At 37.4% G+C, this 23,453-nt stretch overlaps 1 protein-coding gene across 1 annotated transcript in view; it reads right to left on the reverse strand.

Annotated features, from left to right (window-relative positions):
* Positions 1-441: 441 nt before the first annotated feature.
* Positions 442-23,453, reverse strand: part of MEI4 (meiotic double-stranded break formation protein 4) — a 231,324-nt gene continuing 208,312 nt past the window's right edge. The window contains exon 7 of the mRNA XM_064650094.1: positions 442-2,099. Within this exon, the coding sequence (XP_064506164.1) occupies positions 2,094-2,099 (6 nt within the window). The 3' untranslated portion in view covers positions 442-2,093. The remainder of the gene's footprint in view (positions 2,100-23,453) is intronic.

The following is a 23,453-nucleotide window of genomic DNA, read 5'->3' on the forward strand; positions in this document are numbered from 1 at the left end:
CCTATATAAGCAAAGCCCGTCTACGGAGAGACCTGTCGCCTTCAGCCACCAGAGGAGAGAAGAGCGCGAACTCTCTTATTTGCACCTTTTTATACGTTGTGTTACGGAAAGGAATAGCATGGAATACTTCCTAAGTCATTACCCTAGTTCCTTCCTGGTTACAAGGTGGTCTCCAGGAAGGCCTAAGGTGAAAACTATCACAGCATTCAAACACACAGAGATGAGTCTTTCAGTATTTTTACTTGCAAAACAGTAGGCACCATCATTCAGCCAACACTGTTCTTATCAGAAGTCAAACCTCCATAAGAAAATGTAAATTCAAGATACTTTTAAGGTAATTTTATGCCATTATGTCCCCTAGGTTTTGAACTTTATCTCAGAAACACTGTGTTGTGAGTTTAAAGGAACATTTAACATCGAGTGTATATATATATATATATATATATATATATATAATATATATTTTTTTTAAATTTGCCAGGGATTTACATTATTTTATAACTTAGAAACATCGTAACATTGTGTCATGCTCAGATAGTAGCCAACAACTACATTTCTTGGTGAGTTAAAGCTGAGGATTTAAAAGGCGTTCTGTCCCTCCAGAAGTAGAATGTAGGTGCTGACACATATACAGGGAAGGTATAATCACAAACCAGAGCTCATTTCTGTCAAATTTTATGTCAAGTGCAAATTTCTTATTTAATTTTAAGATACTTATCGATCATGTAAATTGTATAATAGCAACTTTATTTGGAGAAAATATAAAAGCAAGCCCTTCCAGAAATTACTATAAATATTAACCCTTTTCAGTCTGCTCTGTTTTCAAAAAGGTTTATTATTTCGTTTAACAGTCCCATGGAGTTCTTTCTGTTTAGTTTTGTTTCTGTTTGAGAAGACTCAAATTAGTGTATATATTATATGATAACTTTCACAGTGACAATTAAAATAATTTGGTTTGCTAAAGACAACACAAGATATGAGACTAAATTCAATATGTGATTATTAAAAACAGTCCATGGGAAGATATTCAGATATATAGCTTGCATTTTTTCCCATAGCAGTCATTAAATTGTAACTATTTTTTCATAAACAAATAGGAAAGACTAACCTCTTAATCTAAACTTCCAGTTCTTCATAGTTGTTGGTATGTACAAAATCCACATTTCTCTTACGTCAAAACAACATGTCTATCTTTCCAATATCAAAACAAAATGAAAGACAGTGTATTTACAAAGACCACTGAAAGGATTTATTCTGACTTAGCATTTTTGTTAGAATTCTCTACCTGAGGACACACTGAAAAATAAAATTAGGAAATTCAGCACAAATAGACTTGAAAAATAATTGGTCTATGATTACTCCTATCTAGCTCAGATTAAAACAATAGTATCAGAGCAGAGATAAATTGCCCATGTCTACTTGTGTGTGGAGCAGATATCACAGAATCTAATGCTGCCTTTATCTGAGTCTAAAATATCTCTTATACTATCTCTTATTTCCCAGTCTAAAACAGAACTCCAGAAACCCAGGTGACTGTAAAGAACTGATTCTTGTGGGCAAACACTACAGTATTATAGTCATCACTCAAAACAGTTGTAGAAGTGTGGCAGTTCCTCTTCATCAGTCGGGCAACCGTGCTTCCATATTTCACAGAGAGTAATGTCGGAATTATGTGGTAAAAAGGAAGAAAAAACCTGTTCTTACATATCTTCAACAGGAATTGTACTGACACTTATTTTAGTTGTTGTAGAGCCAGAGCCAGATAGAGATCTTCCACCTGCAGCTGAAAAAGGCCTTGGGATGGGAGAGGGAGTGAACTGGGAGTTCAGATCTCTGCCTTCTTTCCCATGTAGCAAGGACTCCTTGGGGTGGGTGACTTGCTGTTTGTCCCATGTGAAATTCCTGGCCACATTCTGTATTAGCCAGGAAGTCCTCACTCATGTTGATCGGTTTGGCCTTGGTCCAGGATGTGCTGTAACCATGGCAGGCACAGGCTGTGGATTTGCTGTCTCTGGCATGACTGCATTTTCAGCTGCCACCAGCAGTACAATCTAGCACAGAACTTTGTGAAGCTCAAGACCGTCACTTGGAGACTATGGCTACAGTGAAGAAAGAAGGAGAAAATTCAATGTAAAGGGAGGGAAATAAAAAGACTATGGGCCTGCAGATATGCCACCATCCATGAGGGTGTAGTTTACAATCAACATAAAGCAGCACCAGTTGGATTCCTGGGAGACCATTAGGTTGTATTCCTCCCATTTTTAGACAGTTAGATTTTTGTAATATATTCTACAGTTTTATCCCATATCTGCAAAATGTGTGTGTATGTGTATCTGTGAATTATTTCTAGGGAGTAAAATAAACAAGAAAATCAAGTCTGTTAACAGTAGTCTTATGTCCATCACATGTTCCTGTTTCCTTGAGGATGGTGTAAAGAACTGTAATCAGAAAGAGGTTAGAAACTGCAAGGCTGTGGCACTTTTTGAACTTCTGTAAATGTTGTAATGCATCTCATTGTGCCTCTCTCTGCTGCAAATCTATGCTCTAAGCCAACTGAGCAGTGGTGTGTATTCAATATTACACCAAGGTTTAGCTAAAGGTTTCTGTGTCATATTAATTTTCAAATAAGGAGGGAGGAGAACATACAAATAATGATCTACAAAATCGTATGAGGTGAGCTGCAGCTCATTTCACACCTAGTTTTGCTGAATGAACTATTTAATTAATATTTCAAGGACCTCCAAGGAACTGATAGAACTGAAATGTGTTTTGATTAATGTTCATTAAACCCAATCAACATGAGCTCCTGATCTTCCAACTGCAGAGAGGTTGAATTGATTAAAATAGAAATCTTGAAATTAATTATTTTTTTTATAAAAAGTGGAAACATCATAATTTTGATAAGGTTGATGACCTGTTGTCATATTTTGAACTGAAAAATAGACCTATGCCACATTTAATTCGATGACCTCTGTAACTTAGCATGCATATAATGATTTTTTCATCACTCTATTTCTAAATTGCTATGAGAATACAATTTCTTTTGGTTCTAGTCTTACTCTGCCACACTTCGAAATGTTCAGTGAACCAGTATGATAGAACATTTTAAGAGACAAATAGAACTATTTATTTCTCCTATTTAAATGTTAAGAAGTGATAAGCATGACTATTTCTTATCCACTACAAATTACTTTAAATCGTTGACATTTCACTTTTCTGAGTACATATTTTGGGGATAAAAATCAGGCAGTCTGCTTTCTCTGTGCTTTCTTTCCATTCTACCATGTTTTATCTGACCATTTTTTATCTCAGTTTCGGCTGTCTGAAGCGGGGTTCTTTTTCAGTGAAGAAGAAAAATCTATGTTGTGTGAAGAGTTCTTAAAAAGTTAGATGATAGCAGATGGAAATTATCAATAAAGGTCTAAAAGTATTTTTAATAGTGAATGAATAAGAAAGAATACATTGAGCCTTCTCTTGCAGAATAATCAATTATTTGAGAAGCATTTAATGAAATATGTTTTACTCAGTTTCACTGAAGCATGAATTATATAAAGCTTTGAAACATGAATTTGATTTTCTGGACTGTATCTATGTGAAAGAACTATCATATTTAAGAGGTTGTAGCAATAATAAATATGAATGCAATGTACAAGGTATAAATCACTATGACAGTCATCCTATGTAACTAGGTCTATTACACACAGGAATATGCAGAAAGCAACCTGCTGCTGAACTTGCCCAGTACATAGCATTGACTTTAAGCATGGCCGTCAGAGTCTGGCTGTTGACACTTGATTTTAGTCATAATGTTAAAGCACAAATTTTCTTGCAGCTTTGAAGAAGCTTTCCTAGCTAAAGCAATTTAATAATTTATTCTTACAACTCAACCATTGTCTTTCTTACCCTTAACACAATCTTTTCTCTGTGTTATCTCCCTTCCAAAGACATTTCTGCGTTTATATAAAAATTGCACTTTTTGTTAATGGTTAATCTGGCATACATAAATATGAAATACCACACTAAGTAAAGTCCAGAAAGCTACATCAATTAAGTCAAAATGTGAGCAAGCATCCTATGACTGGATTTAAAAGCTGCAGATACTACAGAACAAACCTGGGGCTGACAAGAAAGGAAGAACTTTTGCAAAAAGCTCCAAGCTTTTATTCCAGCACACTGTTCAGCACAGACCAAATGCAGTTTGAGAAAGCTGGGAAGAAGCATTGCAAGAGGTGTCCCAGTCCCTGCCAGGGCCTTTCTTTCACTGCTTTTGCCTGAGTCCAATTACAGGAAAGTTCATGATGGTTTGCTGAGAAAAGTATTGCAGTTTTCTTTCCTATATAGATCTTAAATAAAAAAGCCTCTGTAAAGTACTCCATTAATTAGGGATTCAGGAACTTTCATCAAGATCTATTGAATTTTCCCAAGCAAAGCATCCTGTATGTGCTCTAAATCCATAAACATCGCTGAGGTAATATTGTTTGGCAACACTTCAAAAGTTCATCAATAATCCCTACCATTTGAGATTTTCAAATTCTGTGTAACGTATTCTTCATGATCATTTTTATCTTTATATCTACCTACACTTTTAACAGCTGGTATGAAAAACTAGTTTCAAAACATATAACATTAATAACAATATATTGACTACACAAATAAACAGAAAAGGGAGCTAGATGAACTAGTCTAGTTAGCAAATGAAAACAGAAGATCCTAATAATCTCACATTTCATATTTATTAATGTATAAAAAAATTCAAAGGTCTTCATCAGATGAGACAATATTCCACTGTGCTCTTCTATGAGTTTCCATTTGCACATAAAAATTGTTTCCCCCTCGTCTTTCAGTAGCTACCATGATCACTAAGATGACATTCAGTGAAGGTCTTACAAACCCCATAAACACACATAAACACTTTTTCACCATAAACACATAGATATCTATGTCACTGTCATAGTAAAATGACAGGCAAAGGTGCAGCTCCCACAAATGACCTCCCTATTTATTTCCAGCCTTTTTCAGTGGTGATAGGAAACGTAATGAAATTTATAACTAAAGTTTGTTTCCCTAAACAAATCTGAGCTTTTCACAACTTTCTGATAGACATTATTGTTGATGTAGGTATTGTTATGTCACCTCAGAGTGTAACTTTTCAGCCATTATGGTTTCCAGCCATTACCACTCACAAGTCTCTTGCAAATATTTAGTTTTAGACACAAGATAAAGACTGTTCCTTCTGGAAAAAGTATGACTTAGAAGCCAGTGGACAAATTAACAAGACACATTAGGAGTACAAAAGAGATGTAATGAAAGTAAATGAACTACAATAAATTAAATAAACATAGTATTTGAAAGGTACTTTTGAGCAGAGAGACCTGTTGCCAAATATGTGGTCATATTTGTGGACATATACTGGATGAGTCTGGCAAACTCATTTTGAGAAACCTCGGTGGGCCCATCTAAACACATCAAGTTTTTACCTTAGAGCAAGATCCAGCTCCCAAAACATGGCAACTACATTCAGATGAACTGATCCCCTAGACTGTCCTGGGACCAAACATAATTCTAATGTTGATGATATTTTAAGGCAACTGTAGCACGCCCTAGAGTAAGGCAGTGCAATACCATTTAGCAGTTATTCAAAACCCCTTATACTGTTAGCTCTATGATTTAGATCTTTGTAACTCAGTCAAACAAAAGCAAGCTTTTTAGTCAGAATAAAAAAGTACAACCAATCAGTTTTACAAATTTCAGGAAGATAACCTAAACTAACATGTTGGGCTTATTCAGAGGAAAACTAATGCAGTGAAGTAAGTGCATTTTTCTATCCCTCTCTTGAAAGCTGATCACTTACTTTGAATTCCATTTTCCTCAAATTCACCAGATAAAGTCTGTCTGTGAATGTCAAAGGCGGCGAAAAATATTCCACTACTAGCCTAACAGGATTCTCTTTGAAAGAGAAATTGAAAGATGTGCTAGATTTTGAGTGAAGGAAATCAAGAAGCTCATATGAGGACATAAAACAGAATACCCCTCCAAAAGATCAAGCACATATCGTTTGGCTTGGACGTGGGAAACACTGTATGAAGTTCTATAGCTTGTGCTCTGCCATCAGTCACACCAGATGATCATGAGGATCCCTTTTAATCCTAAACAAGTATGGATTTATTGTCACTATAATAAGTCAGGCAGTGTAAAGTGCCTTTTAAGTGTGCATAAATTACATTTACTCTCACTTAAAGGACACTTTATCCTGCTACAGCTCTGTTAAAGACCTGTGATTTATGTTAAAATGAGCCCCTTAAATATTTTAGTTCTAGGTCCATAGATTTTAGATCCAGGAGGTACAGATAATGGTCCCAGTCTCACATCCCAACAATACACACCACAGAATTTAATTAAAATAATTTCTCATTCAGATTTGATTAGGTAAATCATTTATACTTCAAAGACACATCTCAAGCTGAGACTTGGTTGCTTCCTACGGAGTGGTTGCAACAACTGCACATATTGAGCACAGACAAAATGCTTAGTAAGGAGGTGTGATTCTGGGCACATGATTGGTTTTGACACCTCAGATCACATTTCAGAATTGTTGGAAAAATAATTCTGCTCTGTACCACTGACAGTGTTAGAAAAGTCCTTGAAGGATTCATTTTACTGAGACTAAGTGAAAAAGACAAGGTGGCATCACATAGGACAAATGAAACATCCAAGGTGAAAGAAACAATTAAGGAAGTAAAATTTCATAAATCCCCTGACCAGGCAGCAAAATTCTGCTGGCATGGCTGTTTTGGTTTTCTTAAAGAAATTTGTTCTCTGTTTCCATTCCCTGCACATATCTGCAAGAACAATACCAGTATCACTTATCTGAAGTCATGTTGGAGATGTCAGCCACTCTAACACACATCACTGAAAGAAGAAATTCAATGAAGTACTTTTCACAAAAACCAACTGCACTGTTACAGCATAAATCTACATGTTTTTACTGGAGTGCTGGTGGCAAATCAGGCAGTAAAGATCCTCAATTATAAAGTGTTTTTGGGAAACACTGATTTCACATTGTTCATTGCCATCTGTCAGAGTTGCAGTGGATATCATCAAAAGCAGCTGCTGTCTTTTCCATTTCAGTCTCAGAGTATATTAAGAAGTCTAGAAATGTGCATTGTCTTGGCACTGAAAATGGAGAATTTAACTGGTGCGTTTGATACTTAAGTTTTCAAACCATTCCATACACAATGTTAATGCACAAGTGCTGTCTACTCCAAGTTACACCACCAATGAAAATTTATGATTACATACAGGGAAGCTCAGAAAAAAAAGAACATTTTCAAATGAAAACATATGCCTTTATTTGCTGACACACTCTGATGATTTGAAATATTCTGAGTGTTGGTAATAACTTGCTGTATTTTTCCTTACTGCCATTTAAAGCTATCAAGCACCATCTAGATGAGGTTGTACTCCTTGCACCTCTTGGTTCTCATTTTTATTCACCGTCAATGTTTGAAGGAATGCTTTATATTCCTTTAGGAATGTCTTTGCAGCCAAGAGGAATTGTATAGTTCTGATGGGAGAATTACAATGTGATTTTTCACTTTTACTAGAGGAAAGCAAGATGGAAAGAAGAGAGTTAGTATTCATCAAGAACTCCAAAGGGCTGTTGCAGTTGCAACTTTCCATCTAAGACTAACTCCATCCCCACAGTGAACAAAGTAACTTGGGACATTGCTTCAAATTGGTCCAATTCAAGTTTTGAATTAGCAAATGTTCTTCACTTCTTTCAGGCACATTTTAGTTTACTGTCTGGGTTTTCCTGTGCCTTCTGGAAGCACCTTTGTGTGAGAAAACCTTCCTTAGATACCACTGGGATAGCCACAGCATAAGACTGAGACATTGAGAATAATTGGCAAAAAATAAAGGCTCAGAGACAATATCTATATTTAGGCTGAAATACAAAGGGAAAAAAACAACCTTTTTAAATTCTTTGTTATTTACACCTCATTATTTATCTGCAGAAATATTTTAACTAAACTATTTTTAGCAATATGCTAGGTCTCTCCAGAGCACAAACCCTGCTGAGACATATTGCTCACTGGCTACAGATGTTCTGCTGCACACCAGGCACAGCAATATCCTGTGTGTTTTCATTGCTTGAAGACTGTGCTTTAACCAGGCAGTGTTAATTAAATGATGCTCTTCTAACTCCATAAGGATATTGGAAAGTCATATACAAAGTGGGGAATGTAAAAACAGATTTTATCATTTCTTTCTCTGGGGAAATTGAATTTGTAGCAGAAAGTCCATGAGGGAATCCTGTTACAGATCATTATTTTTAAATATTGCAGTTCCTCCAGTTTGTACAACCCATTACAAAGTATACTATATACTATGACTATATACAGTGTGGTCTAATTGAAATTTATGCTTAAGGAACAGGTAGGATCATTTTCTTTTCTTTGATAGTTTGTATCACAGAGAACTCTATAAGAACCCAGGTAAAACTGATACAGGCATTTAGAAGCTAGGAAAACAATCTGATCCACAGATAGAGGTGGCTGTTTATTTTTTAGTCTGAGTTCTACACTGAAGAAAGAAGGATTATTGTGCACAGAAAAGGCAAACAATTCTCCCTGACTGGTGCAACTTGATATTCATATTACTGTATAAAGCATAGTGACCACTGACCTGGGGACCAGGGTAAAACAAAGATGAAAAAAAGTGATGCAAAGAAGTCTGTAGGTATTATTAATTTTTACTCTGTAGGGCTATATTCTCGTATCCTTTCATAGCTGCCAGGCTAATGATTTGCAAATCTGATTAGATATGGATGTTAACTTACTTGTCTTTAAATCACTGTACAGAAAAAGTAGTTTAACATTATTTGGATCTTGTAAGCAAATCGGTAATGCTAATACAGGAATAGATTCTTACATACAGTCTCTGATTTTGGAGTGCTTACAATGACCATTTATTCTGTGAGCAGGAATGCATCCAGCTTTCTCTCACTGGCTTCTCACATTACACTAGAAGCACTGACAGCAGTCCACCTGCCATGTCTAAGATGGTTTTAGTGAAACAAGAGCATAGAGAAACAACAAGAAACCCTCAAGAAATGCAAGTCTCAAATATTAACTATTAAAAGAAAATCACAGAGATTTCCACCATCACACATTTGAAACATTTAGCTAAAGTGGATTTTGTCAGGGTTCCTGTGGCAGAAATAGGGTCAAAAAGACCCTAATACAGAGTCGGATAAATGGAGAAAAATGTAAAGGCAGCATGTAGAGTCAAGGGAGAGTGACATTAGTGTGATGCTAATAACACCAACGTTGCATGTTCAATCCCCATATGGGCCATTCACTTAAGAATAAGGATTTGATGATCATTGTGGGTCCCTTCCAACTCAGAATATTCTGTGATTCTGTGTGATTCTGTAATTAGAACTGAATACAGGGAAGCCTGTTTGCTTTCTGCAGTATGTCTTCTTCACAGCTTCATGACAGTATCAACAATACATAGGATAAAAAAATTCAAATTATGCAGAGAAGATATGGGATTCAGTTGCAGAGTATCTGCAAAGGTAGCAGGAAACATGAAGCAAATTGCTTTATCCTTCTTCTCCCAAATTGCTGAGCAGGCATGCTATCAAGTCTTTTTTATACTAGTTTCAGATTATATAGTAAGAAGTGTGATTGTTACGGATGAGGATGGACATGATCATGGTGATAATAATAATAATAATAATAATAATAATAATAATAATAATAATAATAATAATAATAATAATAATAATAATAATAACAACAACAATACTAGTGACATAACAATAAAAGAAAAAAACAAATGAGAAAAGTACAAGTTAGAATTTCAGTTCAGCTCATCACTTTCCTGAAGGCTGTCATCTAACTCTTGCAACAGTAAGCCCCCATACTTGATAGTCTTATATTAATAGCACAGCAAGTGTGTAAAAATGTAAAGACCCTTTCAAATTCCTAAGTATTTTGATAAGAAATATTTGAAGTGAATGACAATGACAGTTCTGTTAGAATCTGGATGTTTCTTCTATAAGTATGAACATGTTACAATACGGACAAATTTCATTACCATCTCCAAAGCTTAAGGATTGGTTTCACTTTTGCCATTTTTTTCCAAATGTACTCAGCTATTCAAAGACCTCAAGGCTTACCTAATTTTTTTCAAAACTTGCCTTGTACATTCCTATCCCTATCAACACATGTCCAGGTAACTCTCTAAACTGACCTGTTGCAGTGAAAATAGTGTATGTTGTATAAAACTAATTAGACTCAGGAAATAAAATATCATCAACACTTTAAAGAAAACTGAACATTAGGTTGAAAATGTTCATGCCCTAACAGAGGGTGCTGAGGGATGAGCACATATTGGAGGGCTCTGGGAACATTCATACTTAGGGAGTGCCACTCAGATCTCTGCCAATTTGTTGGCTTCTGAATCCTCCTTTGTCACTTTGCTCTCCTCAAAAACAGTTGCTGTCCTCACAGTTATCCACCAAGCAGTAGGTGCTGAGGTCTGCAAGATTTAATATTGTGATAGCCATTCATTTGCATGAAGGGATGGACCCCAAAGTTGTATTCATTGAGGGTGGAATAACAACACAGGCTCTTCATAGTAGACTCACACATTTGCAAATTTTGCCCTTGTTGTTGTCCATCCCACAGACAGTGCAATTTCCACCTTTCCTGTTTCTGAGCTCATCTGCTGCATCCAGAACTTCATATGAATGAGGGTAAAAGCGACTATAGCAGAGAAGACTACCAGAACTTTATGGCCCATGTCCTCTCCCCTAAGAAAAAGACAGCCAGCAGAAGCAGCATCTGTTTCTCTGGAGTACCTCTATGGAACACTAGCCTGGCTGCCAAAGTAAGGCTGCAATTTCTTCAAACTCTGTGCACCATGAGTGTGCTTGGGACAGCAAAATGGGCTAACTAATACAAATTAAGGCATCACAGAGGATATAGAGTAGATGAAGCATCCCCACACAATGCCTCATGTTCTGATTCACTCCTGTTATGCTGTACCACTTGCTAAAGTAGACACAGACTAATTTAAGGAACTAGTTACTTCCTCTTCGAGGTGAGAGATTAGGCACTGGAAATTTAAGCCCATCCAACCTTCAAATTGTCCTTTGTCGAGGCCGTGGCATCAACTGATCTCCTAAAACAGGTATTACTCTCTGATCTTTGTTAGGTGCTACAAAGCTAGGTGAATTGAGAGTGAATTGTAAGAATATTAAGGTGCTCAGCTAGGAGGGTGACGAAGACATTTTTCATTTTTTTTTTAAGACCAGAATCTGTAATTTTTGAGTTGCAATGAAAATGTGTTAGTCAAGGCAGAAGTGGTAAAATCAGCTTAATTCTCCTTAAAACTCAGTAATGGTCATTTTAAGACATCCCCTGCAGTCTATTTTCTGATTAAAAACATAGCCAACACATGGGATATGGATCACATCTCAATATGACTTTGAAGCCACAAATGGCTGCAGCTCAGTCAGGTGCTATAAGCACTGACAATTGAAAATGTGACTTACTTCTTTAAAAAAAAATAGTTCATTAAATAGGTGAGACAGGACTGATGCATTTTGATCCTGTGCCGCTGAAACCTCAGTGAGAGTTTTGCATCCCATCACTCTGATCCAGAAGCTGTATATCCCCAGCTCACAGGACGACCTCACCTGCCCTGCCAAGAAACCTCCATCTCTGTCACTGTTCCTGCTCCCTCACTCTGCCCCCAAATCTGGCAGCATGTTCCCCAAATAAAGCAACGTAAGGAAAAATAGCTCTTTCTTTTTTTTTTTTTTTTTTTTTTTTTTTTTTGTTGCAAGAGAAGTTTCCTGTGTATTTGTAGCACTACTTGAGCTTCCTTCTGCTGCAGCTGGGATACTGCCAGTGGTGAAGTGTTATTTACCTCAGATCATGAATCTTAGCAATGACCAATTTATTCCTGCATGTGCTTGGAGACCACTAGATCTCTGAACCATGGGTCAGTACAGAATTGAGTGCAGCTGTCAGGAAACTCTCAAGAGCATCCAAATTATTGCATGGAAGATTATGTGGTTTCAACTCTACACTCCCTGCAGCTGAGTAGGCAAAATCCTCTCTAAAACTCAAACTTTGAAGCAAGACTATATAGCTGGTTTTGTGCCAGCTAATGTAAACTTACCTTGTAAGTAAGAATCTGGCAGATGGAGCAGTTCCTTAGGAAATTAGAACTCCATAGTCTAGCAATTAGGTAGGCTCAGAGATTAATAAAAAAGAATATCATGCAACAATATCAAGCAGTGTGCACAGAAAAGGATATATCATAGACCCATAGTAGACACAGATGGGAGGGAATTAGAGATGCTAACAAATTCTTCTCTTCCATCCCAAACCAGAACTAACTACATTTTAGCTAATAATGGTCAAAGATGTTTACTCAACTAACTCTTTAAGAACTTGGCTCGTGGATTCAAGTAACTGCCAAAAATCCAGTTATGGACAAAAGTATGTATTTGCACTGATACTCATTTCGCATCTTCACAGGCAAGAAGTAATTTATAGATATTTTTTCTCTGAACTGTCTAAAGGACTGATTGAATTAACTAAAGGTACAGCAAGGGAAGATTAGTGTGAGTCTGTATTTTAGAGGGGACTATCCAGCATAAATCACTACTGTACCCCAGCGGACAGTTTTCAAGGGACAGAGGTGCAACAGAGAAATTTCTCCCTCCTGGTCCAACATGACTGATAAACATTCCAACCTTACAACTATCTCATGCAGGAAAGATTTTACAAATATAAAAGTCACCTTTATATTTTTAAGTAGCCCATATTGCCATCCATTGGCATTGAAGTTTTGAGAACTGGTGTTCTGAGAATTTTCCTCATCCTCTGCAGAGACTTTTTAGCTGCTTTTAACTTTTATGGATATTGTTATTGTTCTAATCATTCCTTCATAAATGCTTAGAATAGGGGAGATTCTTCATTTGAGAACACTCTGACTAATAGTTTGAGATTCAATAAATTTTTAAATTAGGACTGTGGGCACTAGGGCAGCTTAAACAAACTCTAGAGTCAGACTAAAATTGAGAAGGCTTTGCTAAAATATCCTGGAAAATCTTAACCATTAAAAATCATCAGCAATGTTTAAAAGTTGTTCCACATGAAAATACTTTTGAGAATAAATGATAGGAAAGACTGAATCTCAGGAATAAATCAAATCAGAAAGTAATCAATGCTACCGCCGAAAGAGCAAAGAATTAATTTAGGCCTTATTTATGCTAATTAAATATTTCTTACTTTATTACAAAGACATTGACCTGAACAAGTACAAATTAATATCAATGATTCTTAAAAACATAGAAATTATCATATAATGACAATAAATAAATCCTGATGCATTCTGAATCCAATAATTTGTAACACCTGAGGTAAGTATCAGAGGCATATAACTTGTAGGTGTAGATCAAACTAGAATGTTTGTGATTAAAAAAGGTGCATAAAGGTTTTTCATTTTTACAGACTACATTTAGGTATCAAAATGCCACCATCAGTTTACCCTATTTCTGTATAAGCTGACTATTGGCACAACAAATTTATACAGGGAGAATTGAATTTTATTATTGCTATAGCTGAAAGCAGAACGTGACCTGTCAATATTCATAAATCAAAACCCCTTTAATATAACAGCTGATCAGCACAAATAAAGAGAAAAATCCATGTGGAAATGAGTCTGTTACCTAAATAGAAATCGCTAACTGACCTCAATGAGTAACAATAAAACCAATGTGGTTTACTGTATCAGGCTGGTTCGACCTTGTCAGCACTCTGGTTTCTATGTCCTGCCAGGCTCAGCTTTTCTGTTCCTCTGTCCCAGGTTTGAATTTGAAACCAGTCTTTCCTAAGATTTCTGTGTTGGCAATGATGAACTTAAGAAGGGACAAGGTTTGAGCTGCATACCAAGAATCAAGGCTGTGCTTGTTTTCACTTTTCTCATTATAAACACTCAGTAAGTTAAGTTTAGTAAGTTTAGTAGTTTGAGTTTTAATGACACCAGGATTGTTTTTCCCTCTGGTGCAGAAGAATTTACTTAGCAGCTGTTTGTCTCTTGCAAGGTGCTAAAGTTTGGGAGTACAGATGTCTTCTCCTACACATCTTAGTTTTCTTGCTCCGGCATGTAGCTTGTCCCAGGAGAAGAAAAAACCCAATTGTAGGCTATTCAGCTTTGACCTTTAGACTCTTACCCTTTATTTTTTTCAAGGGTTTATTAAAATTCAAAGTAGAATATTTAGCATTTTAAAAATCATTAATTGATACATTCATTTATTCAAGGAGTGTGGTCCTTCCTGTGGCATCCAGAGGAAACTTCAAGCTGTAGAAATGTGCTGACTAATATTGTTTCTCACTGCTTATTTAAATCCTGGATTTTGTTAAGCTACCATTCCCTTAAAATATGTAGAGTGAATGGCTAGGGTAACACAATACATTCACCTTTTGATGCACCCGAATCTTTTCCTTCACTTAAAAACTATTCAGAACAGCAGCTTGAAAATATCAAATTTGCTCGTCACAGAAACTTTTCTAAGGCCTTCTGTGCAGTATAACAAAATGTTCCAGTTTTCATCAACATTATCTTGCAGCCAACTAATGAAAAAATCTATGAATGTTCTCAGTCAATTCAAGCATTTAAATCAATTACAGTGATTGCTAACACATTGCAGCAAATGTGCCTTTGTGAAATGTGATTTCTGGTATCTGTAATGACGACACCCCCTTAACTGCCCAAGGAGAGGAAAAAAAACCAAGTAAAACAGTCACATCTATGGCAAATTGATTGGTTCTGTTGCATTTCTCTTATTATGAAGTGTTTTGACCAACTTATAATTTAGTTGAATTGTTTGCACTGAGGTCCACTTCCTGAAAGCAACAAGGATATGTAAACACTTTTGAAGTTTAATTAAAATGAGATTTAACATAGTATTTTCACAGTTTCCTCTTAAGATGTGTGGGAAACCACACAAACAGATGTACTTGGAAAAAAAAATATGATCAATTATTTTGGTAGTCGTAATAAAATACCTAACATTGAAGACCTACCTAAAAAAAATTCTGCCTTTATTGCTTTCCAAATGGTACCATCAACTTTGCATATAGATGAAAATATATATGCTGTGAAAGTATTGATCTAAGGGGGGAATCAATATATTTCAAATTAATATTCTGTGACTGAAACATACAACTATATTCCTCCTTCAGACTGCAGTGAATATAGATATCAGTTGAACCATAACAGTAAGTTATCTTTATAACCCTCCATTCACTGAAGGAAATATTTTAGGCCAGAACGAGATCTAAAGTTATTTTGGAAGAGGGGAATTTAATACAATATTTTTAGTGTGTCCTATAGTTAGATCATGTTGGAAGAAGCAAGAACTCACCACAACAGTGTATTAAGGAAAGAAAGCACAATCATTGTAGAGGGTTTTACCATGATCTTAGGAGAAAAAAATGTTTATTTAATTTACCCAGTGAAGAACTCTCTTGGAAAAAAAATCCTAATTGACAAATGTTCAGAACTGAAAAGAACAAACTCATGAAGGAGTTTGACATAATAAAACAGCGTAAACTAGAAAATGTGGATTAAAAAAATCAGATATACCTTTAAAAGACAACGGGATATGTTTAGACCATTATAGTTGGTATATCAGGATGTTTATGTGTAACTCACTTTAGAAATAATTTTTTGCTTCTATTTTATTTTAATATGTAAAACACTGGAGCTTCTCGGTACTCCTGTGATTTCTGACACCCATCTTTGCTATTTAGAATGGACAAATAGGTAAGGCACAAACCCTTTGAAACAGAAACCATGTGGATGTTTGGTTCTGTAATGTATTTTTCAGAATGTAAGCCTATTTTCTGTTGTATTTGGAGTTTTAAAAAGAACTGAAGCACTCCATAGGAATGGATAGTATTTGATCTAAGATTTTCTTCTTAGGAATTAAAATATATGTACAAAAGGATCAGAGCAAATCTGAGTAAAAAATCTTCTCTCAAATTTGTTGGCACTGTTCAAATTATCCTTTGTTAGCAAGCATCTTATTTCAGGACTCTATTCCAGTGTATTGTCTACATGTGCTATGATATTGAAATGAATCAGGTGTATGGAGCATGATTTTATCAGACAAGTCTTAGCTATGTGATGCTGGATTCAGATGGTGTTGCAGGACAGTTATATATATAAACATCCCGCTTTTTTGGACCTAAAATTGTTGATCAGCTGACAGCTGCTGTTATACTGTTGTAAAAGTTATACCTACATATAGAGTCCCTTTTGAAATGACGAACAATCTGAAAATATACATTCATATCTTGATATAGCAAGCCATGATTATCTATTTGTTGACCTACATGGAGTCCAAGGCCTTTGAAGCCAACAGCAGAGGTTAGTTAGGCTAGGTATGATATGTGAAAAGGAGTCACCTACAAAGGTACCTTTTATTTCTCTCTTTGAGCTTCCAGAGTCTTAAAGGAGTCCAATACTCTGCTTTGTAGGAGAAGGAACTTACATTTTTACTCACTCACATTTGTAAGTGCTGGACTCTCAGATGTACAGAAGAAAGACCTCAGCTTTCAGTTAAGTACTGTTCTTAGAAGTGATTTATAATCTTCAAATAAATGATTTGTTATGCTAGAGGTGTAATATGAACAGTAGAAAGCATTCCCAATGAAGACTGATGAGGAGCAGGAAAAGGAGGGTGTGCCGCCCTATATGTCAATGACCTGCTGAAGTGCATGGAGCTTCACCTGGAGTTGGATGAGGGGCTTGTGGGTCAGGATTAAAGGGAGGGCAGGAACAAGCAACATTGTAGTGGGAGTCGGCTACAGGTCACCCAGCCAAGAAGACTGAGCATCTGTGTCCCTCTGTAGACACACAGGAGCAGCCTCATGTTCACAAGCCCTGGGCTTCCAACCACCCCAATATCTCTTGGAACCGGCCAGTGCATAAGTCCATGGGACTTGATGAGCTGCATCCAAAAGTCTTGAGGGAACTAGCAGAAGTGGCTAAGCCAGTATCCATTTGAGAAGTTATGGTAGTTCAGTGAAGTTTCCACTGGCTGGAAAAGGGGAAACACTGCCCCCTCCACACACCCCATACATTTTTTAAAATGGAAAAAAGAAGACCTAGGAAACTACAGGGCAGTCAGTCTCACCTCAGTGCCTGGCAACATCATGAAGCAGATCCTCCTGGAAACTATGCTAAGACACGTGGAAAATAAGAAGGTGATTGGTGGCAGCCAACATGACTTCACTAAGAGCAGGTCTTGCCTGAAATATTTGGTGGCCTTCTATGATGGGGCTACAGCACTGGTGGACAAGGGAAGAGAAACTGACATCACCTACCTGGATTTGTGCAAAGCATTTGACATTGTCTTGCATGACTTCCTTGTCTCTAAATTGCAGACACGTGGATTTTATGAAAGGATCACTCAGTGGATAAGGAATTGGCTGGGTGGTTGCACTCAAAGAGTTGTAGTCAACAGCTTGATGTCCAAGTGGAAAACAGTGACAAGTGGCATTCCTCAGGGGTTGGCACTGGGACTGGCACTGTTTAACATCTTTGTCAGTAACTCAGACAATCAGATTGAGTGCACCCTCAGTGAGTTTGCCAATGACAGCAAGCTGTGTAGAGGCACTGGAACAGGTTGCCCAGAGATGCTATGGATGCCCTATCCCTGGAAGTGTTCAAGCCCAGGCTGGATAGGGGTCTGAGCAACCTGATCTAGTGAAAGCTGTCCCTGTCCACAGGAGTGGGGTTGGAACAAGAAGATCTTTATGGTCCCTTCCAACACAAACATTCTATGATTCTATGACTTAATTCAAAGAAGGAAACCAATATTATTCTTGAAGCCTCTGTTGGTTCATGGATCAACTTTAGTCCAGAGTCATGGCTAGACTTCTAATGCTCAGATTTCTGCTCTGAAACAGACTGTGCTCATAATCCATCTGAGTAAGAATAAAACTCAGCTGTCAGTCTGGAATAAAAAGATAAGAACTTTCCACTTTTCTCAGCATTTTGACAAAACACTGATGTAGTTTTATGCTGGCCATTTGGCATTTCTGATATGCAGCTTAAGACGTCTCTTTCTCAGATTTTTGATTTTTTGAGCAATGCTACAAATACCAATAGCTAAAGCATACTTAAAAGTGGCTTACAGACATTCAGGAAATTTAAGGGATTTACTTTTAATACCAAGGGAAGAATGCAGTTTCATTTCTGACAGGAAAGAACTCAAAGAGTCCCTACTCCATTAGCCTCCTGTGATCAATTGTCAAACTGTTGGATTTTGTTTATATTATAATTGCATCCAAGGACCGTAGTCAGGACTGCACTTTTGTTGTGTCAAGAACACTGTCAACAAGTAAGAAGAAATGGCCTGAGAATAATTAATTTAGTCTATGTTACGACACAGCTCTGCACTGTAGCTTACACAGAAGGTGCAGCTTAGGTAGAGTTTTCTGTCTATCCTGAGTCCTCAAATGAATACTGTGGACCATAGCCACACAGTCAAATCGGGTATGCTAAAATGAAGCACTTAAATACAGCAGGGTCTTTCTCTGGAGGACTGGAGTCCCTCCTCTCCCTGAGCATTTAAGATTTCTGTTTCAGAGTAGCCTTATTTAGACCTTAAGAGCTGGGACTAGTTATGATCTTAAATCAGGTGAAGTGACTCCCTGTTCATGTTTCTTATGTACTTATTTGAAAGTAATACATTCATGTGTCCTAGTAAACATTCCATCTTTACATTAAAGTAGAATTCTCTGTCCACGTGGTGTTAATACATCACAGCTGCTGCACTGTGAATCCATATTGCTGTGGACAAGTACTTATTATTGCCCAAGAAAGTAAATCCTTACAGAAACAAAGAAAAGGAAAGAAAAAATATAATTAGATTTACTGTCTGCGTGAGCAGGACAGCACAGCCTAGGAGACTAAGATTCTGTTCAAAATTATCCCGTTCCACATCTAAGTGTTTACAGGCACACTAGGGAGATGAATTCCCTCTTTGGTGAATGAAGATCCACCCAGTAGAAGAGTACTTCTGCTAGCACCAAAACAAATTGCTGGGAAGTTGAATCTCTCCCTTGACTGACCAAATCCCCAGCAGCTGTCACAGTAAGTTATATACACAACATGTGATCATCTCAGTTCAGATGCTGCAGTCCTGAATTGATGCTCCACCTGGAGCATCATCATGTTACAGGTAAAATGTTCAGGCAAAATCTGCAAACCAGGTTTACCATTCTAGTTTAAAAAAAATAAAACACTACAGTACTTGTCAATGTTTGAACTTTTTTCCTGCTTCCTCCTTGTGCTGCTAGAAGTGGAGAGGTTGACTTTCCCTTTGCTACAAGAACCACAGCTGGCCAGTTTTCCAGTTTTCTTTCTAGGGACATATTTGCATAATCATAATCACAGAATTACAGAATATGCTGAGTTGGAAGGGACCCACAAGGATCATCAAGTCCAACCCTTAGCCCTGCACAAGACCATCTTCAAGAGTCACACCACGAGCCTGACAGTGCCATTCAAATGTTTCTTGAACTCTGTCAGGCTTGGTGCTGTGACCACTTCCCTGGGGAGCCTGTTCCAGTGCCCAAACACCTTCTGGATGAAGAATTTTTTTCTAATATCCAACCTAAACCTCCCCTGGCACAACTTCACGCCATTCCCTCAAGTCCTGTCACTGGTCACCACAGAGAAGAGATCAGTGCCTGCCCCTTCTCTTCTCTTCTGAGGAAGTTGTAACTGCAATGAGGTCTCCCCCCAGTCTCGTCTTCTCCAGGCTGAACAGACCAAGTGACCTCAGCTGCTCCTCATACAGGTTCCCCTCAAGACCCTTCATCATCTTTGTTGCCCTCCTTTGGACAATCTCTAAGAGCTTAATATCTTTCTTACATTGTGGTGCCCAAAACTGCACACAATATTCAAGGTGAGGCCGCACCAGTGCAGAGCAGAGCAGGACAATCCCCTCCTTCAACTGGCTGGCGATGCTTTGCCTGATGCTCCCCAGGACATGGTTGGTCCTCCTGGCTGCCAGGGCACTGATGACTCATATTCAACCTGCTGTTGACCAGGACCCCCAGGTCCCTTTCTGTGGTACTGCTTTCCACCACCTCATTTCCCAATCTGTATGAACATCAATAGATGCACAGAAATTGAGAAACTGACAATTCTCCTTTCCCTCATGAGTGAGCCCTAAAGGAGTAACTTTCCTGGTACTAGAAGAATTGAATAAAACAGAAGCAGCTTCCCAATCACTGAGATGGAGAGGACATGGGTCCTTTTATACTATTTCCATGTATTCATGCATGAATTAAAAATGCTTTGTGAATGTGAGAAAATTTTTCACAGTAGGAGTGAAAAATTTTTTCCCCTACCATTGATATAGGAAACCCATTACAAGCTCAGCTAAACTAAGGATGCTAAGGATGGTCCCCTCCTTTGCCCTGGAGTATGTAGAGAGAAACCTAGAATTATGGGCATATTCAGTGCCTCAACCACTTAATGTAAGGGATATCCACATCTTTGCTTAGTCAAATGAAGTATCTAGCTGGAGCAAGAGTCTGGTTACACTTCTACCTTTCAAAGACTTTTTTTCATCAGACATTAATACATTTTTCAACCAGCAAGTTTTGTGGTTGGGGAAGGAAAGGGGGAAAGGAAAAGGACAAAACAATGTTCTCACTATAAAGACAAAATTGTTCAAATTTGTGATATTAAAGTACTTTTAAGTTTCAAAATGTCTCTTCTCTGGAGCCACATTTTTGTACAGTCCTCTCTGTTTCAAATGTTAAAATAAATCACTGTATCCTCACATCTACTAGGTACTGCTATTGAGTGTCTGAAATATTCTACATGATGCAGTCAGGATAAATTGCAAACTGCTGTTTGGAACTAGACATTAAGCACTGGACTGTCTTCTTATTTACTGCTTTACTTACAGCTTTTCCAATATTAGGACACACTGAATAAATTTTCAGTTACATACATGTTTGTAGAGGAAGACCATATCATTACGAAGGCAGCACAATCCAAGAAGGACCAGAGAAAGGGAAAAGGATTGTTAAAACAATAATAATTCCAGAAATTGGATTTTTACTATTTCCCTTTTAATTGATTTCTTACCTTTGAATTAGAAACTGGGATTCATCCAAATTTTGATAGCACTTTCCTTGAGACTGCAGTCTTCCTGACAAAGATACTTGATTTTTTGATTACCTCTAGGTCTTTTGTATCACTTGATGCTGTTTCTCCCTTATATTCAGTCCTAACACATAATAGTTTGACAACTGGGGCTTATAACCAAGTAGAAAAATCCCTAGATAGACATATACTTAGGACCCAGTGATGGGTTTCATAGAGTAAGCACAGGTAAATCATAAAATCAAAGAATATTATGAGTTGGAAGGGACCCACAAGGATCTTTGAGTCTAACTTCTCACTCTGCACAGGACAACCCCAAAAATCACATCATGTGTCTGAAAGCATTATCCAAACACTTCTTAAACTTCATATTTGGGCAATACAGAATTCAATTCTTTCTAATGGCCTGGCCTGGGAATATCTAACAGGCACATTTCACGAACACTTTACTTGTCTCTGTCAGGAACTTTTCCTGAAATGGAAGTAATAAAGCAGCTGATTTAGCTGACAACAGCTTATACTTTTATTTTGTAAATAATTTCAAAATCTCCTGCTTTAAGGCATCCTTTTCTGCACCAGTTTCATAGTGTATTTATCATCCATTTCTGATGGCACTTGTATTCATTATCTTTTTTTCTCACATCTTTTTTGCTCCTTTTTTGATTTCCTGTACCATTCTTCTCCTAAAAATCCCTTTTTATTTGTTTCAGTAATCACTGCCTCTCACATATACCCTCTTACGTGTCCCAAATTAGTTTGCACTGCTCGCACCTTTCCCAAGGGCCTTCCTTTCCTCTGTGTGCTTCCCTCATTTATGCAGGGAAACAATGCTCAGATCTGGATCTCATCCTATAGCAATGGGCTGGCTTGGCTACTCTTTTCTCTGAAGCAAAAATCATGTACGAAGCTCTCCTCCTAAGAGACTACTTAAGTAGTGAACAATACCAGCAGAAATTAATTTAAAGTACAATTTCTACTTTGACTAACTCCCACCTGTGTCAGGTACTTATCTTTGGAGAGGATGAATCATCCCTCGGAGAGTCTCTGCTCTCTGCTATCTGTAGGTGGGAAACCAGATCATTACCTTAGAACAACTGTCTTACAGAAGAAAAGGAAAAAATCAGCAGGCAAAGCCCAACGAATGCCAGAGGTTAGAAGTTCCTTGCCCAAGTTGAAGCTCATCACTCCAAACTTTGCTCTTAAGGAGAACAGGTAACTCCAGAGGAACAGTTTGTCTCACCTATTATTACCATCATCCAAGGATAAGTGGAACTGCCTTTTGAAGGAGTGTCATATTTGACTACAGAGGGTAAGGTGCTAAGTTTAGGTCCCTAAGGTTAACTTTTAAATAGGATATAAATGCTGAAATAGATATGTTACCACACAGCATGTGTGAGGGTGAAAATAAAAATGAGTAGCACTTCTGCATTATATTGCACACTCAAAGCACCAGTAAATTTGAGTACTGCAAAGTTCTCCTAAGGGTTTGAGTGACAGCACAGTGACTTCATTTTGGGACTAGCATCTGGCCAGTCTTCATCGCAGACAGCTCCAGAGTCAGGATGATCTCCTTAGAGCTCCCAACCCATTTGCTACTGCATTACTTATGTTCAAGATTCAGGAACTATCAAAATTCAGACAATGATGACAAACATCCAAGCCCTTAATGAAGTTTATTCTTTTTTTCTAATATATGATGTTAAGGATAAAAATTATTTATGACCAGCATGCATGCAAATCAGTAAGGAAGCATTTGTTTCCCTCATGAGTGACAGAAGTGACAAAGATGCACTTTGAAATATGTTTGAAATGTTGTATGCTGCTACTGCACATTCTCACCACACTCAAAATAAGAGGTTAATTGCAGACAGGCTGGAAAATAATGAGATAGCATCACCATTTACAAACATATCGTACAACATGAACTCTGACTACCTTTCAGTGACAGCTGTAATATGGTAAATGAGTATGACAACTGAATGAATAATATGCTACTTCACTCTCAATCCTGTACAAGGTCTTTCTTATGATTGTTTTCCACTCTCTGTAAGAGAAGCAAAGGAACCATTATAATATATAACAAAAGCAGATATCAGTATTAGGACATCAAAAGAAGACTTCTGTTTTCTTTGAACGTGAAGATACGTTTGGGACTCAGGGCAACAGGCTGTACCTGTAAATGGCAGCGCTATCCCAAAAGCAATGACTTACTTTGCTATACAGGGTAC

This window comes from Pseudopipra pipra, chromosome 3 (genome assembly GCF_036250125.1).
Source record: "Pseudopipra pipra isolate bDixPip1 chromosome 3, bDixPip1.hap1, whole genome shotgun sequence".
In the NCBI taxonomy this organism is placed as follows: Eukaryota; Metazoa; Chordata; class Aves; order Passeriformes; family Pipridae; genus Pseudopipra; species Pseudopipra pipra.